We start from the raw sequence: 24,132 nt of genomic DNA, 5'->3' as shown, positions 1-24,132 counted from the left end.
GACCCAGCCACATTTCATCTTCAATGCCCTTGCTGATGGAAGGAGGTTTTCACTCAAAATCTCACGATACATGGCCCCATTCATTCTTTCCTCTACACGGATCAGTCATCCTGGTCCCTTTGCAGAAAAACAGCCCCAAAGCTTGATGTTTCCACCCCCATGCTTCACAGTAGGTATGGTGTTCTTTGGATGCAACTCTGCATTCTTTGTCCTCGAAACACGACGAGTTGAGTTTTTACCAAAAAGTTATATTTTGGTTTCATCTGACCATATCTCATTCTCCCAATCTTCTTCTGGATCATCCAAATGCTCTCTAGCAAACTTCAGATGGGCCTGGACATGTACTGGCTTAAGCAGGGGGACACGTCTGGCACTGCAGGATTTGAGTCCCTGGCGGCGTAGTGTGTTTCTGATGGTAGACTTTGTTACTTTGGTCGCAGCTCTCTGCAGGTCATTCACTAGGTCCCCCCGTGTAGTTCTGGGATTTTTGCTCACCGTTTTTGTGATCATTTTGACCCCACGGGGTGAGATCTTGCGTGAAGCCCCAGATCAAGGGAGATTATCAGTGGTCTTGTATGTCTTCCATTTCCTACTAATTGCTCCCACAGTTGATTTCTTCAAACAAAGCTGCTTACCTATTGCAGATTCAGTCTTCCCAGCCTGGTGCAGGTCTACAATTTTGTTTCTGGTGTCCTTTGACAGCTCTTTGGTCTTGGCCATAGTGGAGTTTGGAGTGTGACTGTTTGAGGTTGTGGACAGGTGTCTTTTATACTGATAACAAGTTCAAACAGGTGCCATTAATACAAGTAAGAGGACAGAGGAGCCTCTTAAAGAAGAAGTTACAGGTCTGTGAGAGCCAGAAATCTTGCTTGTTTGTAGGTGACCAAATACTTATTTTCCACCATAATTTGCAAATAAATTCATTAAAAATCCTACAAGGTGATTTTCTGGTAACAAGTTCAAACAGGTGCCATTAATACAAGTAAGAGGACAGAGGAGCCTCTTAAAGAAGAAGTTACAGGTCTGTGAGAGCCAGAAATCTTGCTTGTTTGTAGGTGACCAAATACTTATTTTCCACCATAATTTGCAAATAAATTCATTAAAAATCCTACAATGTGATTTTCTGGTAAAAAAAATCGAATTTTGTCTGTCATAGTTGAAGTGTACCTATGATGAAAATTACAGGCCTCTCTCATCTTTTTAATTAAGTGGGAGAACTTGCACAATTGGTGGCTGACTAAATACTTTTTTGCCCCACTGTATGCATATCATTAGTAGATTTGGATAGAACACACTCGGAAGTTTCTAAAACTGTTTGAATGATGTTTGTGAGTATAACAGAACTCATATGACAGGCAAAAACATGAGAAAATTTCAAACAGGAAGTGGGAAATCTGAGGTTTGTAGTTTTTCAACTCTTTGCCTATCGAATATACAGTGTCTATGGGGTCAAATTGCACTTCCTAAGGCTTCCACTAGATGTCAACAGTCTTTAGAACCTTGTTTGATGCTTCTACTGTGAAGGAGGGAATGGGAGCTGAATGAGTCAGTGGTCTGGCAGAGTGGCATGAGCTGGTCACGCGCATTCACGTGAAAGTTAGCTTGAGTTCCATTTAATTTCTGAGGACAAAGGAATTCTCAGGTTGGAACATTATGGAAGATTTATGATAAAAACACCCTAAAGATTGATTCTATACTTCGTTTGACATGCTTCTCCAGACTGTAACGGAACTTTTTTACTTTTCGTCTGCTCGTGCGTCATGAATTTGGATTACTGGACTAAACGCGCGAACAAAAGGAGGTATTTGGACATAAATTATGGACTTTATCGAACAAATCAAACATTTATTGTGGAACTGGGATTCCTGGGAGTGCATTCTGATGAAGATCATCAAAGGTAAGTGAATATTTATTATGTTATTTCTGACTTTTGTTGACTCCACAACATGGTGAATATCTGTATGGCTTGATTTGTTGTCTGAGCGCTGTACTCAGATTATTGCATGGTGTGCTTTTTCGGTAAAGGTCTTTTGAAATCTGACACAGTGGTTGCATTAAGGAGAAGTGTATATATAATTCCATGCATAATAGTTGTATCTTTCATCAATGTTTATTATGATTATTTCTGTAAATTGATGTGGTTCTCTGCAAAATCAACTGGATGTTTTGGAACTACTAAACATAACGCTCCAATGTAAACTCAGATTTTTGTATATTAACTTTATCGAACAAAACATACATGTATTGCGTAACATGAAGTCCTATGAGTGTCATCTGACAAAGATCATCAAAGGTTAGTGATTCATTTTATCTTTATTTCTGCTTTTTGTGACTCCACTCTTTGGCTGGAAAATGGCTGTGTTTTTCTGTGACTAGGTGCAGACCAAACATAATCGTTTGGTGTGCTTTCGTCGTAAAGCCTTTTTGAAATCGGACATTGTGGTGGGATTAACAACAAGTTTATCTTTAAAATGGTGTAAAATACTTCTATGTTTGAGGAATTTTAATTATGAGATTTCTGTTGTTTTGAATTTGGCGCCCTGCACTTTCAAGCCATAAGAAGAGATTCTCCAGTACTTTTGTCTACTTTTTAGCCAGGAGTTCTGAAAGTGGCGCTTACGAGACAAAAGTGGTCCCGAAAAGAGTGTGCATTTTGTTATCTGTCACTCAAATGGCGAGGGGCTGACTCACGTGGGGGAAAATGTAGGGAAAATGTCGCAGCACAGAGAAACAGTCGCTTTCAAACTAGGGATTTCGTAGCTTCTTGAGGTAAAACAGTCATTCTGCTCATAGATTATGCATGTATGAGCTACACATTGACACACCCAGGCCAAAGCGGGAGGTTTGTCTTTAATATTTCAAATATGTATTCAAATAAAATAATAAGTGTGTGTGTGTTTTCTTTATGTCCCATAGGAACCAGAGAGTCTGGAAAAGACCAGATTGGTGGCGGTGAGGGACAACAACATAGAGCTGGTCGAGGAGATCCTCAGAGAGCTGAGTCCCTTCACACACCAAAGCAACACTGCAGCAGAGCTCACGCGCATCCTCATCGACCCCCACTTTCAGGTACACACACACAGACGCACACAAATGTGCACACGCATACCCATACCCATTAAGCCATACACTCATGTGGACATCAATGCACACATACACCTACATGGACGTGCAGAGTAGACACATCCTTCATCACATAATACACTATTTAGTCTTAAGGAAGTATTGCCTCGGTCTGCTGTCAATCTAATGTTCTTTTTCTGCCGACTGGTTCCCAGTCTCTGCTGGAGACCCATGACTCGGTGGCGTCCCAGGTGTGTGACACCCCTCCACCCAGCCCCTGTGCCTACATGGAGCCCCCCGTCAGCAACCAGCCCGTGCCCCCAGATACCGTCCGGATGGTGGGCATCCGCAAAGTAGCTGGTGAACACCTGGTTAGTACCACCTTGCTCGTTGTCTATCACCTATCTGTTATAGATAGCATGGCACCCAGAGTTGAGGTGTTTTAGTCAACTCTTACTCCTTTGGCTGAATCCCAAACAGGCTAGTGGTTTTAACCATAGTGTAAAATTGTGGTGTATTCTCATTATCATGTCCTTTTTTCAGGAAAGGGAATTCCCATTATTTTGTCATTTTTAGATATTTTATTGAACATATTGGACATTGTAGAAGGACAATGATGAGAGGACAGAGTTTATGCCAAAGTAGAAACGTCCCCATTGGTTTATATGTTTTGAACCTGTTCAGGGCGTGACTTTCCGTGTGGAGGCGGGGGAGCAGGTGATTGCCAGGATCCTCCACGGAGGGATGATCGACCAGCAGGGTCTCCTCCACGCGGGTGACATCATGAAGGAGGTGAACGGGAAGGAGGTGGGTGAGGACCCGAGGGTGCTGCAGGAGATGCTGCAGGATGCCAGCGGCAGCGTGGTGCTCAAGATCCTCCCCAGCTATCAGGAGGGCCACGCGCCAGGACAGGTACGAGCAATAAAGTACCAAGGCCCCAGACAAAGTACGAGTTAATAACAAACGATAACACTTTATGGGGGGGGGATAGTCCCATCTGTAGATGCTCAACAGACAATCAGTAACATTTCAACTAACTATCTACTAGCCCTAACGCAAACCCTTGTCCTAACCCTAACTTAACCCTTACCTTAACCTTAAGCCTTACCCTAACCCTTATTCTAAACCTAACCCTAACCTTAGGCAAGGAGTTACTTATCAACAGATCGTTTTTTGATTGTAGAGAATCTACAGATGGACAATCCAGACTATCAAAATGATGTGTGACCTAACAAACTGCAAGTGGACAGGTAAGGGTTAACATACACAACACTTACTGTAACAGCATGCTACCAGCCCAACAGACAGGTTTAACAAGAGCCCCATGCCTCCAGACAGACGAGCCATAAGCCCCACAGACAGGTCCCCACTATTGTACCCAAATACTCATCTAGTGCCCTACAGTAGGTAAATGCACTAATCTGCCCCTGCCAATGAACTTCAATCTACTACACAGTTTGCACATCATTTACTGGCTCTAAGAATATATTCTTTGAGGGGTGGATTATGACAGTGTCACATTGTCTGCTTAGTGTTCACCCTCTGGTTGTCATGGATACCACCAGGCACAGGGGGCTGAGTAATCCCTTTATGTCATTTTGGGGGATTTCTTCCCTTTTATCTTCTCTGGTTCTGTGGCTGGTGGGCTGTGGAGGGGGGGGGGGGTGGAAAGTTAGTCTGAAAGTACAAACAAGTCGTCATCAGAAGGGTGTTATGGCTGCTGAGGAAGAGGCCTAATGTAGTTCATGGGAGGATTGTAGAAAGTGCTTTGTTTTCATGCATTCTTGTGGATAATAGCCTGCTGTGATCAGCTGGAATACTGTATATATACTCTGAATGCACATATAGAGGGCTCTAGAGCAAAAATTCCACTTCGATAAACATTTTATTTATTTCACCATTATTTAACCCGGGGTAAGCTAGTTGTGAACAAGTTCTCATTTATAACTGCGACCTGGCCAAGACAAAGCAAAGCAGTGCGACCCAGACAACAACACAGAGTTACACATGGATTAAACAAACATACAGTCAGTAACACAATGGGAAAGGTCTATACAGTGTGTGCAAATGAGGTAGGATAACGGAGGTAAGGCAATGCATAGGTCATAGTGGCGAAATAATTACAATATAGCAATTGAAAGTTTTATTAAGTTCTTGTTTTTCAATCAACCAACAAAACACATTCCACATTCACAGATGTGACAGGCTTAAAAAAAAAAAATTAATGTCTAAAAATAATAATATATTTGAAAAAATTAAAAATTAAAATACAATTAAAATGAATGATAAAGTCAAATAAAAACATGTATTTTTCTTAATCTATTTATTTTCCTTGGTTCATATATACATACATACACACACACACACACACACACACACACATACGCACACGTACTCAAAAACTAAATTAAAATAAAAACACTGGAGTGATAGATGTGCAGATGTATTTCAGTTTAAATGTAGACTTTGCAAGTTGGAAATGTGCACGACTCAAGCTTCTCCTTTTGAATTTGGCACGAAATGTTCAACACTATCCAACAGTAACAGACTCGTAACCATCTGGATGTGTCGGCTTCCTGTTCCCCACAGGTGTTTGTGAAGTGTCACTATGACTATGACCCGGCCAATGACAACCTGATCCCGTGTAAAGAGGCAGGGCTTAAGTTCTACACTGGTGACATCCTGCAGATCGTCAATCAGGATGACCTCAACTGGTGGCAGGTGGGTGCATAGGGATTATTTTGCCATGTACTGTATGTAACACACATTGTTTTGTGCATTGCTTCTGCTGTCAATACTATCACCTCTATATTTGGCTACTTGTTCCTATCGGTAAACGGTGTGCGTGCTGGTGGGTCTAAGTATTGATGAGAGGTTCATCCTGTGGGTCTGTCAGGCTCGTCGTTGCGTGGAGGGAGGCAGTGCTGGGCTGATCCCCAGTCAGCTGCTGGAGGAGAAGAGAAAAGCCTTTGTCAAGAGAGACGTGGAGCTATCCCCCCCAGGTAGGACCAGTTTATATGTAACAGTATAGCAGACATCTTAAATCTGTTTTATTTCATTTGTTTCATTTTTCTGCCATGCACAATATGCAGAAGGCTATTGGAAAGGCGACTGCTGCAGTAGAGAGAGATAAATTGTATCATTTATGCTGCCACTCTTTTCACGATAGTGGCACTTGTAGCTTGTTGTTGGCCAATTGTAAGTCATCAAAGCGTCATAGAGCCTCCGTGGCAAAAGTTATGAGATATCTAATCAATGGAAGATGGAATTAAAATCACAGAATTAAACGTTTAAGAAACAGGGTAGGCTACAACGACCATGAGCCAACGGTTAGGCTGGTACTTAATATTCTGAATGTAGTTGTTATTTATAGCTGTAGGACGAGAGAGCTCAATCACTGCAGCCTCAATTAGTCTTCCTATCTATCTAGCTAGCTTAACTAGCTTCTCCCGGTTTGATGCAGTCAAGACTGGTACTACGTAATGTATTGGATGATAAATAACCTAGCTATGGCAGCTATTAGTTTGCTATAGCACAAGTCGGCTTTGTTGGTTAATATCTCTCGTCTCTCCCTCCCTCCACCCTGTGTCACTCGCTCACATTAACACACTCCCTCCCACACCTGCTAGAGCGACAGCTCTCCCTCCTCTCCCTCTTTGCGTGATCAGCTCCGGGTTAAAAAAGTAGATTCAAAACTTCACTTTTCTGCTGCTTCCCTTACTCGGATCGAGTCAGCAACCAGGTCTATACTGAATGGGTCTAGTTGTCCTCGGGTCCGTTCAGAACGGGTCTCTTTATTTAAAACTTCTTGTGACTCTCAAACCCGGGTCCGGGAGTGTAATCATCGCCTGACACTAATTAACATAAAGCAACGGACATAAATCTTCCTAGAAAATCTTCCTATTCATGAAAATCACAAGTGAAATATATTGGAACACAGCTTAGCCTTTTGTTAATCACCCTGTCATCTCAGATTTCCAAAATATGCTTTACAGCCAAAGCTAGACAAGCATTTGTGTAAGTTTATCATAGACTAGCATAGCATTATGCCTTGCTAGCAGCAGGCAACCTTGTCACGAAAATCAGAAAAGCAATCAAATTAAATCGTTTACCTTTGATGAACTTCGGATGTTTTCACTCACTAGACTCCCAGGTAGATAGCCAAAGTTCATTTTTTCCCAAAATATTATTTTTGTAGGCGAAATAGCTCCGTTTGTTCTTCACGTTTGGCTGAGAAATCGCCCGGAAATTGCAGTCACAAAAACGGCGAAAAATATTCCAAATTAGCTCCATAATATCGACAGAAACATGGCAAACGTTGTTTAGAATCAATCCTCAAGGTGTTTTTCTAATATATATTTGATAATATATCCGTCGGGACAATTCGTTTTTCAGTAGGACCGAATGGAGTAATGGCTACCTCTGTATTTTACGCAAGAATCTCTCTCTGAGCCACCATGTGACCACTTACGCAATGTAGCCGCCTACGGCTATTCTTCAACATAAATGCATAAAACTACGTCACAATGCTGTAGACACCTTGGGGAATACGTAGAAAGCATAAGCTCGTTGATGGCACATTCACAGCTCAATAGGGACTCATTGGAACGCAGCGCTTTCAAAACCTGGGGCACTTCCGGATCGGATTTTTCTCAGGCTTTCGCCTGCAACATCAGTTCTGTTATACTCACAGACAATATCTTTACAGTTTTGGAAACGTTAGAGTGTTTTCTATCCGAAGCTGTCAATTATATGCATATTCTATCATCTTTTCCTGACAAAATATCCCGTTTAAAACGGGGAAAAAAATTATCCAAAAATGAAAATACTGCCCCCTAGTAACAAATATCTATGCATATTGGGTCCGGGTGGGAAAGCCCCAGGTCCATTTCGGAATCTTTCCATCTTTTTGTATCCATGATCTCTATATGGCATTGTTATATACTGCCCCCTAGTGTAAAAATCAAATGGATGATCAATAAGAAAACCATGTGAATACCTGTGGATACATGTGGATAGATGGAGTTTGTATGGGATCATGTTTGTGTGGGATTATGTTTGTATGGGATCATCGTTGTTTACATGTGTGTTATTGTGACAGGAAACCTTTGTACTGGAGTGGCGGGAAAGAACAAGAAGAAAAAGATGATGTATCTAACCACTAAGAATGCAGGTGGGAATTTTATGAATTCTGAGAATTTTCTGTAAGTTACATTGAAAGGTTGACACATAAATAAAGCTATCAATTTGTCACTGTATTTCTCTGTCTTTATCTGTTATTGTTTTTATTCACCCTCTATCTCTCTCTCTCTCTGTCTCTCTCTCTCTTTCTCCGCCTCTCTCTCTCTGTCTCTCTCTCGCTCTGTCTCTCTCTCTCTTTCTCTGTCTCTGTCTCTCTCTCTCTCTCTCTATTTCTCTATCTCTTAGAGTTTGACAGGCATGAGTTAGTGATCTATGAGGATGTTGCCAAGGTGCCTCCGTTCCGCAGGAAGACGTTGGTTCTGATTGGTGCTTTGGGAGTAGGCCGACGCAGCCTGAAGAACAAACTGCTGCTGTCTGACCCACAGCACTACGGCACCACCATCCCCCGTGAGTGTTGCTAACGCTAACTTTCCAACTAATTGCCGTCTGGGCTGCAGGCCCAGACGGCATCCCCAGCCGCGCCCTCAGAGCATGCGCAGACCAGCTGGCCGGTGTGTTTACGGACATATTCAATCAATCCCTATACCAGTCTGCTGTTCCCACATGCTTCAAGAGGGCCACCATTGTTCCTGTTCCCAAGAAAGCTAAGGTAACTGAGCTAAACGACTACCGCCCCGTAGCACTCACTTCCGTCATCATGAAGTGCTTTGAGAGACTAGTCAAGGACCATATCACCTCCACCCTACCTGACACCCTAGACCCACTCCAATTTGCTTACCGCCCAAATAGGTCCACAGACGATGCAATCTCAACCACACTGCACACTGCCCTAACCCACCTGGACAAGAGGAATACCTATGTGAGAATGCTGTTCATCGACTACAGCTCGGCATTCAACACCATAGTACCCTCCAAGCTCGTCATCAAGCTCGAGACCCTGGGTCTCGACCCCGCCCCTGTGCAACTGGGTACTGGACTTCCTGACGGGCCGCCCCCAGGTGGTGAGGGTAGGCAACAACATCTCCTCCCGCTGATCCTCAACACGGGGCCCCACAAGGGTGCGTTCTGAGCCCTCTCCTGTACTCCCTGTTCACCCACGACTGCGTGGCCACGCACGCTCCAACTCAATCATCAAGTTTGCGGACGACACAACAGTGGTAGGCTTGATTACCAACAACGACGAGACGGCCTACAGGGAGGAGGTGAGGGCCTCGGAGTGTGGTGTCAGGAAAATAACCTCACACTCAACGTCAACAAAACTAAGGAGATGATTGTGGACTTCAGGAAACAGCAGAGGGAACACCCCCTATCCACATCGATGGAACAGTAGTGGAGAGGGTAGCAAGTTTTAAGTTCCTCGGCATACACATCACAGACAAACTGAATTGGTCCACTCACACTGACAGCGCGTCGTGAAGAAGGCGCAGCAGCGCCTCTTCAACCTCAGGAGGCTGAAGAAATTCGGCTTGTCACCAAAAGCACTCACGAACTTCTACAGATGCACAATCGAGAGCATCCTGGCGGGCTGTATCACCGCCTGGTACGGCAACTGCTCCGCCTCAACCGTAAGGCTCTCCAGAGGGTAGTGAGGTCTGCACAACGCATCACCGGGGCAAACTACCTGCCCTCCAGGACACCTACACCACCCGATGTTACAGGAAGGCCATAAAGATCATCAAGGACATCAACCACCCGAACCACTGCCTGTTCACCCCGCTATCATCCAGAAGGCGAGGTCAGTACAGGTGCATCAAAGCTGGGACTGAGAGACTGAAAAACAGCTTCTATCTCAAGGCTATCAGACTGTTAAACAGCCACCATTGAGTGGCTGCTGCCAACACACTGTCATTGACACTGACCCAACTCCAGCCACTTTAATAATGGGAATTGATGGGAAATGATGTAAATATATCACTAGCCACTTTAAACAATGCTACCTTATATAATGTTACTTACCCTACATTATTCATCTCATATGCATACGTATATACTGTACTCTACATCATCGACTGCATCCTTATGTAATACATGTATCACTAGCCACTTTAACTATGCCACTTTGTTTACTTTGTCTACATACTCATCTCATATGTATATACTGTACTCGATACCATCTACTGTATGCTGCTCTGTACCATCACTCACTCATATATCCTTATGTACATATTCTTTATCCCCTAACACTGTGTATAAGACAGTAGTTTTAGAATTGTTAGTTAGATTACTTGTTGGTTATCACTGCATTGTCGGAACTAGAAGCACAAGCATTTCGCTACACTCGCATTAACATCTGCTAACCATGTGTATGTGACAAATAAAATTTGATTTGATTTGATTTAATTAACAACAACAACAACAAATGCTAACATGCTAGCCGTTGATGTAGAGTTCTGACAATCCAAGAATGTTCTTTGGATTTTTGGATTGAATCCATTGTGTTAGGACACCTTCATACAGTAACTAGTGATTGTTTAAATAGTTTCCAGCAACAACACTCTGGATAAGATTGTCTGCTAAATAACTAAAATGTAGATGATATTCTTGCCTCCTCCAGACACCTCCAGAAAGCCAAAGTTAGGGGAGCGGGAAGGCCAGATGTATGCCTTCACCTCGCGGAGCAAGATGGAGGCAGACATCAAGAACGGTCACTACCTGGAGCATGGCGAGTACGACGGCAATCTCTACGGCACCAAGATGGACTCCATCCATGAGGTAGTGGAGGCCGGTCGCATCTGTGTACTGGACGCCAATCCTCAGGTAGGAACGATTGGCCACATTGTGACCTCACACACCACAATCTGGAGCCCTATATGGGTGAATTCAGGGTTCTAACAGTTATAGACATTGGTACCTCTTACAGACATTGTTTTCCTTGCACTAATTCCAGGCCTTGAAGGTACTGTGGACGTCTGAGTTCCTGCCTTACGTGGTGTTCATCGAGGCCCCTGATTTTGAGGTCCTCAAGGCCATGAACCAGTCGGCCATCGAGACTGGAGTCGTCACCAAGCAGCTGACGGTAAGCACTAGGGTGAAGCCAAACAGAGGATAATGACTGAATGGATAATGACTGACAGCTACTGACTATGTCTTTCATCCAGGAAGACCAACATGCCTCACTTTGTTTAGCCATTATACACTGAGTATACAAAACATTCAGGACACCTGCTCTTTCCATGACATAGTCTGACCAGGTGAAAGCTATGATCCCTTATTGACGTCACCTGTTAAATCCACATCAATCAGTGTAGATGAAGGGGCGGAGACACAGTTAAAGAAGGATTTTTAAGCCTTGGAACAATTGAGACATAGATTGTGTATGTGTGCCATTCAGAGGGTGAATGGGAAAGACTAAACATTTAAGTGCCTTTGAACGGGGTATGGTAGTAGGTGCCAGGCACATTGGTTTGTGTCAAGAACTGCAATGCTGCTGGGTTTTTCACGCTGTCTCCCGTGTGTATCAAGAATGGCCCACCACCTAAAGGACATCCATCCAAATTCACACAACTGATTTTTTTGGTCAAAAATGAGTGAGCCACATTTAATAGATCTTCAGATGGTTCTTTATACTGTACACCTGTGAAGTTAGATTTTTGAAAAAGTACAAGTGGAAAAAAAAGTCAACACTAAAAAGTTTGAACTGCATGAACCCATTTGAACTTGGAGCTATCCAATCACAAGCCTGAACAAATGCAGACGGACGGATCAGGACGTGTCTTTGCCGACAACACTGTCAGAAGTAAACAATGTCACATCGTTTTTCAGTGATGACAGTCATTCGTCTGATGATCATAATACATTTCTTGATGTACTTGAGGATGTATTCTGACTTTATCTGGGTACAATAGTGTTATTCTATCATTTATATATTCAAATAGCAACAGTGAACATGACTAGTTCAGGTAGAACTATGCTTTGCACCGATAGAACGTTATAGACCCAAGGCCACAACTTGCTGTAAAGCTGAAACGCCCAAACGTTGCTCAATAGCTACATGTCTTACATGTCTATTGGCACCTCACAAACATAACTAATTAGCTTGTGTGGGGCCTCTTCCCTTCCTGTTACTCTAAGTTCTATCAACCTCCGTCTTTGTTCTCTGTAGGACTCAGAGCTAAAGAGAACAGTGGACGAGAGCTCCCGCATCCAGACGGCCTACGGACACTACTTTGACCTCACCATCGTCAACGACAACCTGGACGAGAGCTACAGGAACCTGAAGGCAGCTCTGGAGAAGGTCTCTGCTACCCAGCAGTGGGTCCCAGTCACCTGGGTCTTCTAGTGAGAGACAGAAGGACAAGAGGCTGGTGTTGAACACTTGTTCTCTCATTCGTCAACACAAGACATCCGATGATACTGTCTGGCTCATCATCACAGTGACCTCTGGACCTCTGACCTTTGGACCCCATACATAAGACTGAACTGACAGCATTCTTTTTGCTGTGTACATATTGCCTTTGGAAATTTGTCGACAAAACGTGAAGGATTTTCTTGTTTGGACATTATGTGATTCTGGTGTGTGTGTGTGCATGTGTGTGTGTCTGTGTGTGCGTGCATTCGTGTGGTTGCAGAGTGTCTTAACCATAATCATGTTCGCTACATTGATTCTTTAGGTCAGCAGTAGTTTGTCTATGTTTACATGAATCATTAAATGGACATTCAGAATACACACACACACACACACATACACACACACACACACACACACACACACACACACACACACACTCAAAGGGAGCTAGCTGTGTTATTTCCCTAATTCTATTTTTATTACCAAATTCTATTTTTTGTACGGGGAGTTCAAGTTGAAACCCTTTTTGACACCTACTGTTGAGTATTTCTTTTTTCTATCATTTCAAAAACGCAAGACGCTGAGGTGTGAACATAAAACATTCAAATAATTTGAAGATAGCATGTAGATACACAGAGAGATGTATATGACAGATAGACTGTAAGTACCACCTTTATTTATGTGACCACACAGGCACTTTTTATATTTGTTTTTGATGTGTCAAAAGCCTTCTTTCTATTTATTTATTTTTTTAAATACTATTTCCACCCAGGTCTGCTGTACAGTACAGTACACACCAATTTGACAAATAAACGTCTCCAGAGTTTTACACGATGGGTTGCTTGATGTTGGTTACAAAGAAGGCCTTCTGGAGCCATTCATCAGGCCTTCTGGAGCCATTCATCAGGCCTTCTGGGTAACCAACAGCAAGGAACCCATCAAGTAAAACTCTGGAGCCGTTTTACTTGTTCAACTGGGCAGACCTTTTTATTACACTTTCGCAACAGAGGACCTTGTGATGCAGTAGTACAGGATGCGTGATCTATTGGGTCAGTTGAAATTGATGCACCCCAGGCTTTGGGAAATTTTGTGATAATTCGTTTGGGAAAGAGAAAGCTCAAGGCACTAGACACGAAACAGAAGAAAATAGACTGAGGATGTACTACTTCTCCAATAGGATACGCTTGTTTTTGTTTTCTGTTGCGAAACATTTAGCTATAATGTGCCCTAATATAAATATGACCCTGGAAACTCCAGAGGAATCACACACGACACACAACAATGACAAGTTTGTGTACTCCGGATGAGTGTAAGGTCATAGGTTCTTACTTTTAGTATGGTTTCTACATTCCATGATGCTCACATGTATCCATGGCATTTTCAAACACCAAGAATATGAGTTTGGAGATTTCAATTAGATGAATTCATGATTGAACAATTTCAAGATGCTTCTGTATTTGACTGTGTATCCGTCACAGTTTCTAGATGTACTGTAAATGACAGACTGTGAATGTAGATAGACAATAGACTAGAGGCAAAGGCTAACTACAGTAACAGTGTATTGTTTAAAGGAAAATGAACAATACATTTGATGATGCACATAATTAAATGCTTAAAATCAATGTGACCAAATTGGCGTCTGATTCTGTGGAAGGATCCATTTTTTATTTAACCTTTATTTAACTAGGCACGTCAGTTAATATCAAAATCTTATTTAAAATGACGGTCTAGGAAAAGAACCGCCTTGTGCAGGGGCAGAACAACAGATGTTTGTTTTAACCTTGTCACCTCGGGAAATTCCATCTAGCAACCTTTCGGTTACTGGCCCAACGTTCTAACCACTAGACTACCTGCCACCCCATAGCATCCCAAGTCAAGCTACATTTATTAGGGGGTTTAAGAAACAGCAGAAACTCTCCCACTTTTTATGCCCACGTGCAAGGGTTTTTTCCAGGGTTAACAACACATATGGTAGCCCAAGCACATGATAACGTACTATTGGTAGGCCTATCAGGAGGATATGCATTCCACGCCATAATGACCTCATCTGACTCCATTTTCCACCGTCACTAAAAAGAATGGATTGTTCCAACTGATATTCAATGAAACTAGCATCAAATATTAGATTATCAATGCCTCGTCAGATAATATCGATAGAAACAGTTCCCCTGTGTCTCTAAGAGCCCTGCCCATTGTCACTCCTCATCCCCAAAGGGCAAAGCACAAATGGTGGGTGATTTAGATGATTTAATCATCTGTGTTATATATATCAGTCTCTTCTTTCTTTCCATCCCTCAGTTCCCCAACTGCTTCAACCTTCAGTCTCTTCCGCAACAGACAGGGAATCTCTTTGCCTTTGTAGGTCAAAGGTGGCCAGGTGTCTTTAGGATATTTTCCAGCTCAGGACATTTAGCCATCTACCAACCAACAAGCACAATACTAAAAAGAGTTCCAACAAGCGTAGGTGTTTCCTTCAGGACGTGACAGATAACCGTGCTCCCTGCCGAACTGTCCAGGATGTGGCCAGTGCTGTTTGGTGTGTTCACTGCTTTGGTGGTGGCCTGGGTGACCGTCTACATTCTAAATTATTCCAAGAGAAAGAGGGTCTTTTCCCAGGAGTGCCTGCGACCACCGGGGCCATTGGTGACCGACAAGAAGCAGAGAGATGAGGTGCTGAAGAAAGGTGAGTTGTCAATGGTACAGGACTCAATGTTGTTGATGATGCTAGGTTTGCTGACATTTTGACTAAGTAAGATGGGGGAATTAGTTAGCTGTGTTTTTGAACCGCTGTTGAAAATGACGCCATGCTATGAATAGAAGAGACAGGAATATATCCATCTCTGGATTGGGTTACTGTATACATATAATGTCAAATGTGATCTGTTACTGTTGTGTTGATGTCTGACAAAGCCATGTCTAATATAATGTAGGCTTCAACATTATGTGCTTAAACAATGAATGGTTATTTGACAGCAATACCCTAACTTGATAAGGGTTACAAATATGACTAAGCATTTGAATTAAATATTAAAACAACGGGTGTGAGGCATGTGCATGGTGTGACAAACGTAGCAGCTCTTGGAAATATTACATTTGAGTTCACCATTCCTTAAAACCCTTTTTTTTTGTGTGAGTGGATGACGAAAAAGGAAAAAGTGCATCCACGTTGCCTGCCGCTTCCGCCGGTCTTCCCAATTAGATGGTCGATTCCCCGGTGATTGTCTGTCTAAATCACAATGATGTTATTCTGAGTGATTGTTTTTTTTTTAGAATCGACTTCAACGCCAACATGTGAAAATGAACCGAGCAGAAAGTACACACAAACACACTTCACTTTTACGAATAGGATATCCTCTTGCCTGCCTATATCTACGATGATATTAACTCACCCCTCCCCCTATCACCATTTCCAGGTTTCAGAGTGGACCGTGTCCCGGAGAACCTTGACGCTATAGTGATTGGCAGCGGTATCGGGGGGCTGACAGCAGCAGCGGTTCTAGCCAAAGCAGGGAAGAGGGTTGTGGTTCTAGAGCAGCATGACCAGGCTGGAGGGTGCACTCACAGCTTTGAGAACCAGGGCTTTGAGTTTGACGTAGGTAAGAGCCACTGTGACAGAACCGCCCATGGACCACACTCAAGGAGGCCTTAAAGTGCATGTAACTCAAGTTGTTCGGGCTAGTAAGGTTATTCGTGTTTGTTAATCTCGGTGAAAAAGCAGAACTTGTTTCATTGAGAATTTACAAAGCGAAAACTAGTCTCTGGTGAGTGGTGACAGACGGCCAGAGGCCAGTGCTCCACGCAAGAGTTGGTTCAGGGATGCAGAGATTAAGCAAAATGAAATGCGAGTGGTGTTTGATGAACTCAATCTAGGCACAGTCATAAGGGAGGATGATTGGGCAGGATAAGCTTCTAATACATGCACAAATGATCCAGCAAATTTTCTCTCACCACCTGTACCCCCTCCCTCTGTCAGGGATCCACTACCTGGGCCAGCTCCATGAGAACAGCATGTTTCGTGTGGCCCTGGACCAGATCAGTGAGGGCCAGATCCAGTTCAACAGGTTGGAGCAGCACTTTGACACACTGATCCTAGGTCAGGGTGAAGACCGCAGGGACTACCACATCCTCTCTGGGAAGACAGAGATGGCTGAGAGCCTGAAGAGGCAGTTTCCTGATGATGTGGAGGCCTTGAATGAATATTTCAAGTATATGAAGGTACTGTGTGTGTGTGTGTGTGTGTGTGTGTGTGTGTGTGTGTGTGTGTGTGTGTGTGTGTGTGTGATCATAACCCCTCTCATGTCACCCCCATGCTGCAGAAGGCAGCTCGTCGTATCAATCTCCTGGCCGGCCTCAAGATGATGCCCATGTGGCTGGTAGACTTCCTGGCTCGGACTGGCCTATTAGAGCGCATCTCCTCAGTGTTCCGCATGGCCATCACCAAACACACAGAGAAGATGGACACTCTGACCAAGAACAAAGACCTGCACGCCCTCTCCGCATACCTCTTCTATGGTCAGTCCCTATACACATCCACTCCCAGGGTGAATTCCAATACTTTTTCAATGGACAACTATTTTCCGAACTGAATTGACACACTCTTGCTAGTTTACAACATAGTCCTAGAACACACAATTGAGTGTTCTTCTGTCCTTCTTGGATGTAGAGCATGTGGTTACATTTCTCTCTCTCTGCATGTTCTGTAATGTAGTGGTTTGGGGGTCCCTGGGGGAAAAAGGTTGGCAACCCCTGCTCTAATGTGAAATGTAACTGTTTCCCCTGCTGGTAGGTGTTCCCCCTAAGGAATCCAGTTTCCTAATGAATACTCTACTGCTGCAGCACTATAAGAGGGGAGCCTACTACCCCATTGGAGGGGCCAGTGAGATCGCCTTCCACATCATCCCAGTCATCCGGAAGGCAGGTGGCGCTGTGCTGGTCAGAGCCCCTGTACAGACGGTCCTTCTGAATGAGGAGGGCTCAGCGTATGGTCAGTATCTAGTTCCGAGGGGGAAAGCACTAAATCAATGACATTGTACTATTAGATATGCTTACTGTTGACCGTCTTCCATGGGAATCTTTGGCGTTACATTAGACTCATTGCAAAGTGAGTTGTTGGTTTATGTCCACTGACCTCTGGTCGACCTCTGGTTGTCAGGTGTGACGGTGAGGAAAGGTCAGGAGGTGGTGGAGGTGTTGGCTCCAGTGGTCATCTCCAACGCTGGCATCTTCAACACCTTTGAGAAGTTCCTGCCCCCAGAGATACAGGCCAAGCCGGGTGAGTGGGGACGGTCATGAATTGTACTGAACTCTAGCCATGCTGAACTTTTAACTGAAACAGGTTGAAACATGAGGAAACGTGACGAGTAGACAGTGTTGGACTGATTTGGACTAATCAGATGTGTTCTATGTTCCCAGACATCCAGGCCCTGCTGGGGAGGATGCAGCATGGAATGGGCAACTTCCTGGTGTTTGTGGGTCTGGACGGCACGAAGGAGGAGCTGGGCATCACCTCTATGAACTACTGGATGTACAAAGAAAACGACCTGGACACACTGTTAGTACAGTAGCGGGTCTCTTGAATTGTATTCTCTTTGATTCTGTCACTCGCTCGTTCATTTGGTCTTTGTTCGTTCTGTAGCGAAATATAGTACGACATTTGTGTTCTATTGTGTTCTATTTAATTCAGGGATGGGCAACTCCAGTCATTGGGGGGCCTGATTGGTGTCACACTTTTGCCCCAGCCAGGCCCAGCTAAAACGCCTGACTCCAGTAATCACGATCTTCAGTGTAGAATGCAACTCGTTTCATGAGCTGTGTTTGCTAGGGATGGGGGAAAGGTGTGACACCCGTAGCCGTGGGAAGCAGGGGTGCTGAGGGTGCTGCAGCATCCCCTGACAAATCAGAATTAAATCATATAATATACAGATAAATGAAATCAAAATGTTTCCACGCCAAATGAGTGCACTAGGCCTTAATTACTTACTCCTGTATGTGCAGAGAAAATGAAATGAAATGAACTGCACTTTGTGAAATCCCTTGCACTTTGAGGGCCTAACCACAGTATTACATGCCTTCACTTTTAAATCACATGTAGACTTATTTAAGCGTACGTGTAATGTTTTGATTGTAGGATGGAGCGCTACAGCTCTCTGAGCCGAGAGGAGGTGGTGGGGAACATCCCCATGATGTTCATTCATTTCCCCTCTGCCAAAGACCCCACCTCCAGTACCCGCCATCCAGGTAGCAGCCTCAACAACACACACCTGCACCAATAATAAATCAATCCAATTTCATTTGTCACATGCTTCGTAAAAACAACAGCTGTAGACCAACAGTGAAATCCTTCCTATATAGAATATAACGCCGTATTTGAATTCATAGAGCACCCATCACACCAACAGAAACACCGAAAAGACAGAGTAAAGTATAATATATGAAATAAAACATTTGAGATGAGCAGTGATGATCGGTACTTCAATGCTGCTGAAGGTCGATTTTCACACCAAAACAAAAAGCAGATAGTTTCACGCATTAATTATGAGAAAGAGTTTTTATAGCTCAAATGATTGTCTTCTAAGACTCTCTCTCCACCTCCCAACAGGGAAGACCTGTATGACTCTGTTGACTATGGCCAAGTTTGAGTGGTTTGAGGACTGGAAAGATACCAAGATAAACAAGAGAGGGCCCGATTACGAAGACCTGAAGATGAGCATGGCCAAGGAGCTCCTAGACTGGGCACTGGTTGTCTTCCCTCAGCTCAGGGATAAGGTACTTTGAAAATATAGCGTAATTTGAGCAAAATACACGGCCATATTCAATTTACTGATGTATACAGTAGAGTAGAGTTTCTTTGACAATCCAAAGAGGCATTATAATTCGTTATCACACCCATTGCACTTGGAATCAAGTCTTCTTTGAGACAATAATGGCATCCAATTGTAATGTCTCATACCTGCTGGCTGTCTCTGTACCTACCATCACAAGGTGTTGAAAATATGTATTTTTGGATTGAAAGATGATGAAAAACCGAGTTTGCTCACTGGGTACCTTGTGTCTCGCTATAGGTGGTGTATATGGAGGCTTCCACTCCCCTGACCAACATGCACTACTTGGGCGCCCCGCGTGGAGAGATGTATGGGGCTGAACACAACCTGGACCGCTTCAGCCCGGAGACGGTGGCCAGAACCCGGCCCCCCACCCCCGTCAAGGGACTCTACCTCACCGGTGAGAAAGAAATGGGTCACTGTGGTAGTATTTGAGTTGTTTTTGAGTACATTGGTCACAAAGGCACAAGGTGATGCTTGACTGTGGCAGTTCTATGAGATACTCAGCAGCGTAACATGCAAGAACTGAAAGTCATTTTAAGGTGCTACCATAGATAATAATGTTTCTGATCTATTCTAGATGGTTCTACACATTGTTCAAACCTACTGTCAGTAGTTTTCATATCAGCAAACCCTTTGTTTGTCTTGTTCTGAACCCCAGGCCAGGACGTGTTCTGTAACGGGATGGCCGGTGCTCTGCACGGAGGAATCCTGTGTGCCTCGACAGTTCTGGACCGTATTCTCTACATGGACCTCCTAGCGCTGAAGAAACAGCTCAAAAAGCAGACTCGTGAAAAGGCTCGTAACAAGGCCTGAGAAACTATTTGGACACAGCACTGACCACAGTCAAAATCATTACATAAACCAATACCGTGTAGGCTACTGCATACAGTATGTCACATTTATTCACCCTGTCTATCACCCTGTCTATGACCCTGTCTATCACCCTGTCTATGACCCTGTCTATGACCCTGTCTATCACCCTGTCTATGACCCTGTCTATCACCCTGTCTATCACCCTTTCTATCACCCTGTCTATCACCCTTTCTATCACCCTATCTATGACCCTGTCCTATCACCCTGTCCTATCACCCTATCTATGACCCTGTCTATCACCCTGTCTATGACCCTGTCTATCACCCTGTCTATGACCCTGTCTATCACCCTGTCTATCAGTTTCATGTAACAGTACCATGTTGTCTTATATTGAATGAAAATACGGTGTCTTTCTTTCTTACCTGTTATGGTTACACATTGCCATCTCTTTAGCTTTGTTTAATGATGTTCGGAAAAAAAGAGACATCACTGGATTCCTCACAGTCGTAAATGATTGCTACTCTTTAGTCAGATCGCAGGCAGAAACATGGGTGTGTTTTATGTTTCGTTTCCATTGAAGTGCTTCTGTGGGATAGACAAACTCATTAAGGTGCACTTTGCACCCCCCCCTCTCCACTGCGGGTAGGTTCAGCCAGATTATGTTCAATACTTGTACAATCCATTGTAACCAAGTAATGCTGTTACTGTAGTACCTATCACTGTTACACTGTGCTTACACTGCTGTACGTTTTGCACCTAGTACTGTAGACAGACACCAGGTAGGTTTCAGCTTGTCCTGTTCTATCGACTCAAATGGCAGATAGGAGAAAATAAGTCACTCTCACTGCACCTCACGTCTCAGTACAAACACTATGCTGGGAACTGGACATTGAACTCCCATGCCATTAAAATCACTTAAACATTCACGACAAGTGTTACTGTGCCTTCGGAAAGTATTCAGACCCCTTGACTTTTTCCACATTTTGTTACGTTACAGCCTTATTCTAATATGGATGAAATAAAAAATAATGTCCTCATCAATCTACACACAATACTCCATGATGACAAAAGCGAAAACAGGTTTTTAGAAATGTTTACAAATGTATAAAAATAAAAAATTTAAACAGAAATACCTTATTTACATAACTATTCAGACCTTTTGCTATGAGATTCGTGATGAGTGAGTAACTTTGCACTGACACCTGTCCTGAAGACAAGTGTTAGTTCCCCAAGTTAATGCCTAGGCTTCAGCTCATCGGGCTAACACAGTCCACAAGCACACTAGAGACCCAGGTTTCAATCCCAGTCTGTCATATTTGCAAAATGCTAGTATTGTTCATGTACATAAAGCAAAACAGTGTTGGGTTAGTAGCATTGAGGCATCTCAGTAACAACTGCTCAACCTCTGGCCTAATCTTAGATCATGAATGACAGAGATGGGCCATATATGTTTTGATCATAGTTTACAGTCATAGGCAAGGGGACATTAAGTCAAGGGGTTACTATTTTACTGTCACTTAGTACACTACACACCATCAGCCAAAGACTTGTTCATATTCATGTCAGGATATATGATTGGGCAACTGGAGTAAGAGGAAATAACGTGTTTATGGCCGAGAGGAATGCCAAAAACTGTCATGTCCATCACATACAGTGCCTTGCGAAAGTATTCGGCCCCCTTGAACTTTGCGACCTTTTGCCACATTTCAGGCTTCAAACATAAAGATATAAAACTGTATTTTTTTGTGAAGAATCAACAACAAGTGGGACACAATCATGAAGTGGAACGACATTTATTGGATATTTCAAACTTTTTTAACAAATCAAAAACTGAAAAATTGGGCGTGCAAAATTATTCAGCCCCTTTACTTTCAGTGCAGCAAACTCTCTCCAGAAGTTCAGTGAGGATCTCTGAATGATCCAATGTTGACCTAAATGACTAATGATGATAAATACAATCCACTTGTGTGTAATCAAGTCTCCATATAAATGCACCTGCACTGTGATAGTCTCAGAGGTCCGTTAAAAGCGCATAGAGCATCATGAAGAACAAGGAACACACCAGGCAGGTCCGAGATACTGTTGTGAAGAAGTTGAAAGCTGGATTTTGGATACAAAAATATTTCCCAAGCTTTAAACATCCCAAGGAGCACTGTGCAAGCGATAATATTGAAATGGAAGGAGTATCAGACCACTGCAAATCTACCAAGACCTGGCCGTCCCTCTAAACTTTCAGCTCATACAAGGAGAAGACTGATCAGAGATGCAGCCAAGAGGCCCATGATCACTCTGGATGAACTGCAGAGATCTACAGCTGAGGTGGGAGACTCTGTCCATAGGACAACAATCAGTCGTATATTGCACAAATCTGGCCTTTATGGAAGAGTGGCAAGAAGACAGCCATTTCTTAAAGATATCCATAAAAAGTGTCTTTTAAAGTTTGCCACAAGCCACCTGGGAGACTCACCAAACATGTGGAAGAAGGTGCTCTGGTCAGATGAAACCAAAATTGAACTTTTTGGCAACAATGCAAAACGTTATGTTTGGTGTAAAAGCAACACAGCTCATCACCCTGAACACACCATCCCCACTGTCAAACATGGTGGTGGCAGCATCATGGTTTGGGCCTGCTTTTCTTCAGCAGGGACAGGGAAGATGGTTAAAATTGATGGGAAGATGGATGGAGCCAAATACAGGACCATTCTGGAAGAAAACCTGATGGAGTCTGCAAAAGACCTGAGACTGTGACGGAGATTTGTCAAGACAATGATCCAAAACATAAAGCAAAATCTACAATGGAATGGTTCAAAAATAAACATATCCAGGTGTTAGAATGGCCAAGTCAAAGTCCAGACCTGAATCCAATTGAGAATCTGTGGAAAGAACTGAAAACTGCTGTTCACAAATGCTCTCCATCCAACCTCACTGAGCTCGAGCTGTTTTGCAAGGAGGAATGGGAAAGAAATTCAGTCTCTCGATGTGCAAAACTGATAGAGACATACCCCAAGCGACTTACAGCTGTAATCGCAGCAAAAGTTGGCGCTACAAAGTATTAACTTAAGGGGCTGAATAATTTTGCACGCCCAATTTTTCAGTTTTTGATTTGTTAAAAAAGTTTGAAATATCCAATAAATGTCGTTCCACTTCATGATTGTGTCCCACTTGTTGTTGATTCTTCACAAAAAAATACAGTTTTATATCTTTATGTTTGAAGCCTGAAATGTGGCAAAAGGTCGCAAAGTTCAAGGGGGCCGAATACTTTCGCAAGGCACTGTACATATCCAGCTTCAGAATCCCCACTCCACATACAGTATGTGCCATATTCTGTGTCATTTATCCCTTAGTATGTGGCTTCAGGCCTCCCCCTCGCAGGCTTCCTAAGCTGGTACGGTCCTATGGTTGGGAGTGGGGTTCACGAGACGCCGAGTAAGGTTGCAGGGGGAAAACAGGCGCGTTGGAGACCTCCGAGTAGGCTGGAGGAAGCTCTGGGTGGATAAAGTCTGGCTTCATCTCCACCTAGACAAAATGAGATTGGATGAATAGACTAGAAGCATTGAGATTAAAAAACACTTACAATACAGTACAGTGTTTTACCCAAAAAAGTGTGAATAAAAATGTATTGTAAAGTTGTAAACCCTATTGAACAGTACAATTTGTACCTCGTGTTTAGGCTGGACTAATACCTCATTGTAGGCCGGAGGTGGGCTGGAGAACTCTGAGGTGCTGTAGCGAGGAGGCCTGTGGAGGTCTTCGCTGTCATAAGATACTGCGGGGAAGGGAATGACGTAGATGGAGGGCCTGTCTCGTCTCTCCTCCCGGTCCAGTTGCTCCTGGCGGGCCCGGTGGAAGGCCTTACAAAAGGCTGTGCAGCAGATGATGGTGATGCCAAATGTGATCATCGGGATGAAGATTCTAAGGGAAGATAAATGTAATTGGTTTGTGAAATTGCTCATCGCTGTAGGAGCACCTGACCAGACACAGGCAAAGTCCATTTCAGCAAGG

The 24,132-nt window shown here is 43.5% G+C and overlaps 2 protein-coding genes across 2 annotated transcripts in view; both read left to right on the top strand.

The window, feature by feature from the left end:
• The window catches only part of LOC115103594 (MAGUK p55 subfamily member 2-like), a 48,321-nt gene extending 34,223 nt beyond the window's left edge, over window positions 1-14,098 (top strand). The window contains exons 13-22 of the mRNA XM_065006723.1: window positions 2,917-3,069; window positions 3,279-3,434; window positions 3,748-3,975; window positions 5,653-5,784; window positions 5,960-6,065; window positions 8,165-8,236; window positions 8,491-8,652; window positions 10,760-10,962; window positions 11,093-11,221; window positions 12,308-14,098. Of these exons, the coding sequence (XP_064862795.1) occupies window positions 2,917-3,069; window positions 3,279-3,434; window positions 3,748-3,975; window positions 5,653-5,784; window positions 5,960-6,065; window positions 8,165-8,236; window positions 8,491-8,652; window positions 10,760-10,962; window positions 11,093-11,221; window positions 12,308-12,484 (1,518 nt within the window). The 3' untranslated portion in view covers window positions 12,485-14,098. The remainder of the gene's footprint in view (window positions 1-2,916; window positions 3,070-3,278; window positions 3,435-3,747; window positions 3,976-5,652; window positions 5,785-5,959; window positions 6,066-8,164; window positions 8,237-8,490; window positions 8,653-10,759; window positions 10,963-11,092; window positions 11,222-12,307) is intronic.
• Window positions 14,099-14,792: 694 nt separating this feature from the next.
• Window positions 14,793-21,284, top strand: LOC115104037 (all-trans-retinol 13,14-reductase-like). The gene is made up of 11 exons (XM_029625187.2): window positions 14,793-15,176; window positions 15,907-16,089; window positions 16,467-16,708; window positions 16,810-17,005; window positions 17,280-17,477; window positions 17,646-17,765; window positions 17,906-18,044; window positions 18,621-18,730; window positions 19,092-19,258; window positions 19,555-19,714; window positions 19,976-21,284. Exons 1-11 carry the CDS (start codon window positions 15,011-15,013, stop codon window positions 20,128-20,130), a joined length of 1,836 nt encoding a protein of 611 aa, XP_029481047.1. The 5' UTR covers window positions 14,793-15,010; the 3' UTR covers window positions 20,131-21,284.
• The last annotated feature ends 2,848 nt before the right edge of the window (window positions 21,285-24,132 follow it).

This window comes from Oncorhynchus nerka, linkage group LG21 (genome assembly GCF_034236695.1).
Source record: "Oncorhynchus nerka isolate Pitt River linkage group LG21, Oner_Uvic_2.0, whole genome shotgun sequence".
Lineage (NCBI taxonomy): Eukaryota > Metazoa > Chordata > Actinopteri > Salmoniformes > Salmonidae > Oncorhynchus > Oncorhynchus nerka.
This window is presented reverse-complemented; position numbering and strand designations above follow the sequence as displayed.

Coding starts and splice junctions, on each gene's coding strand:
- LOC115104037 (XM_029625187.2), top strand. CDS start 15,011: ATGTGGCCAGTGCTGTTTGGTGTGTTCACTGCTTTGGTGGTGGCCTGG. Junction 18,045..18,620: donor GAAAACGACCTGGACACACT/GTTAGTACAGTA, acceptor TTTTGATTGTAG/GATGGAGCGCTACAGCTCTC. Junction 18,731..19,091: donor CTCCAGTACCCGCCATCCAG/GTAGCAGCCTCA, acceptor ACCTCCCAACAG/GGAAGACCTGTATGACTCTG.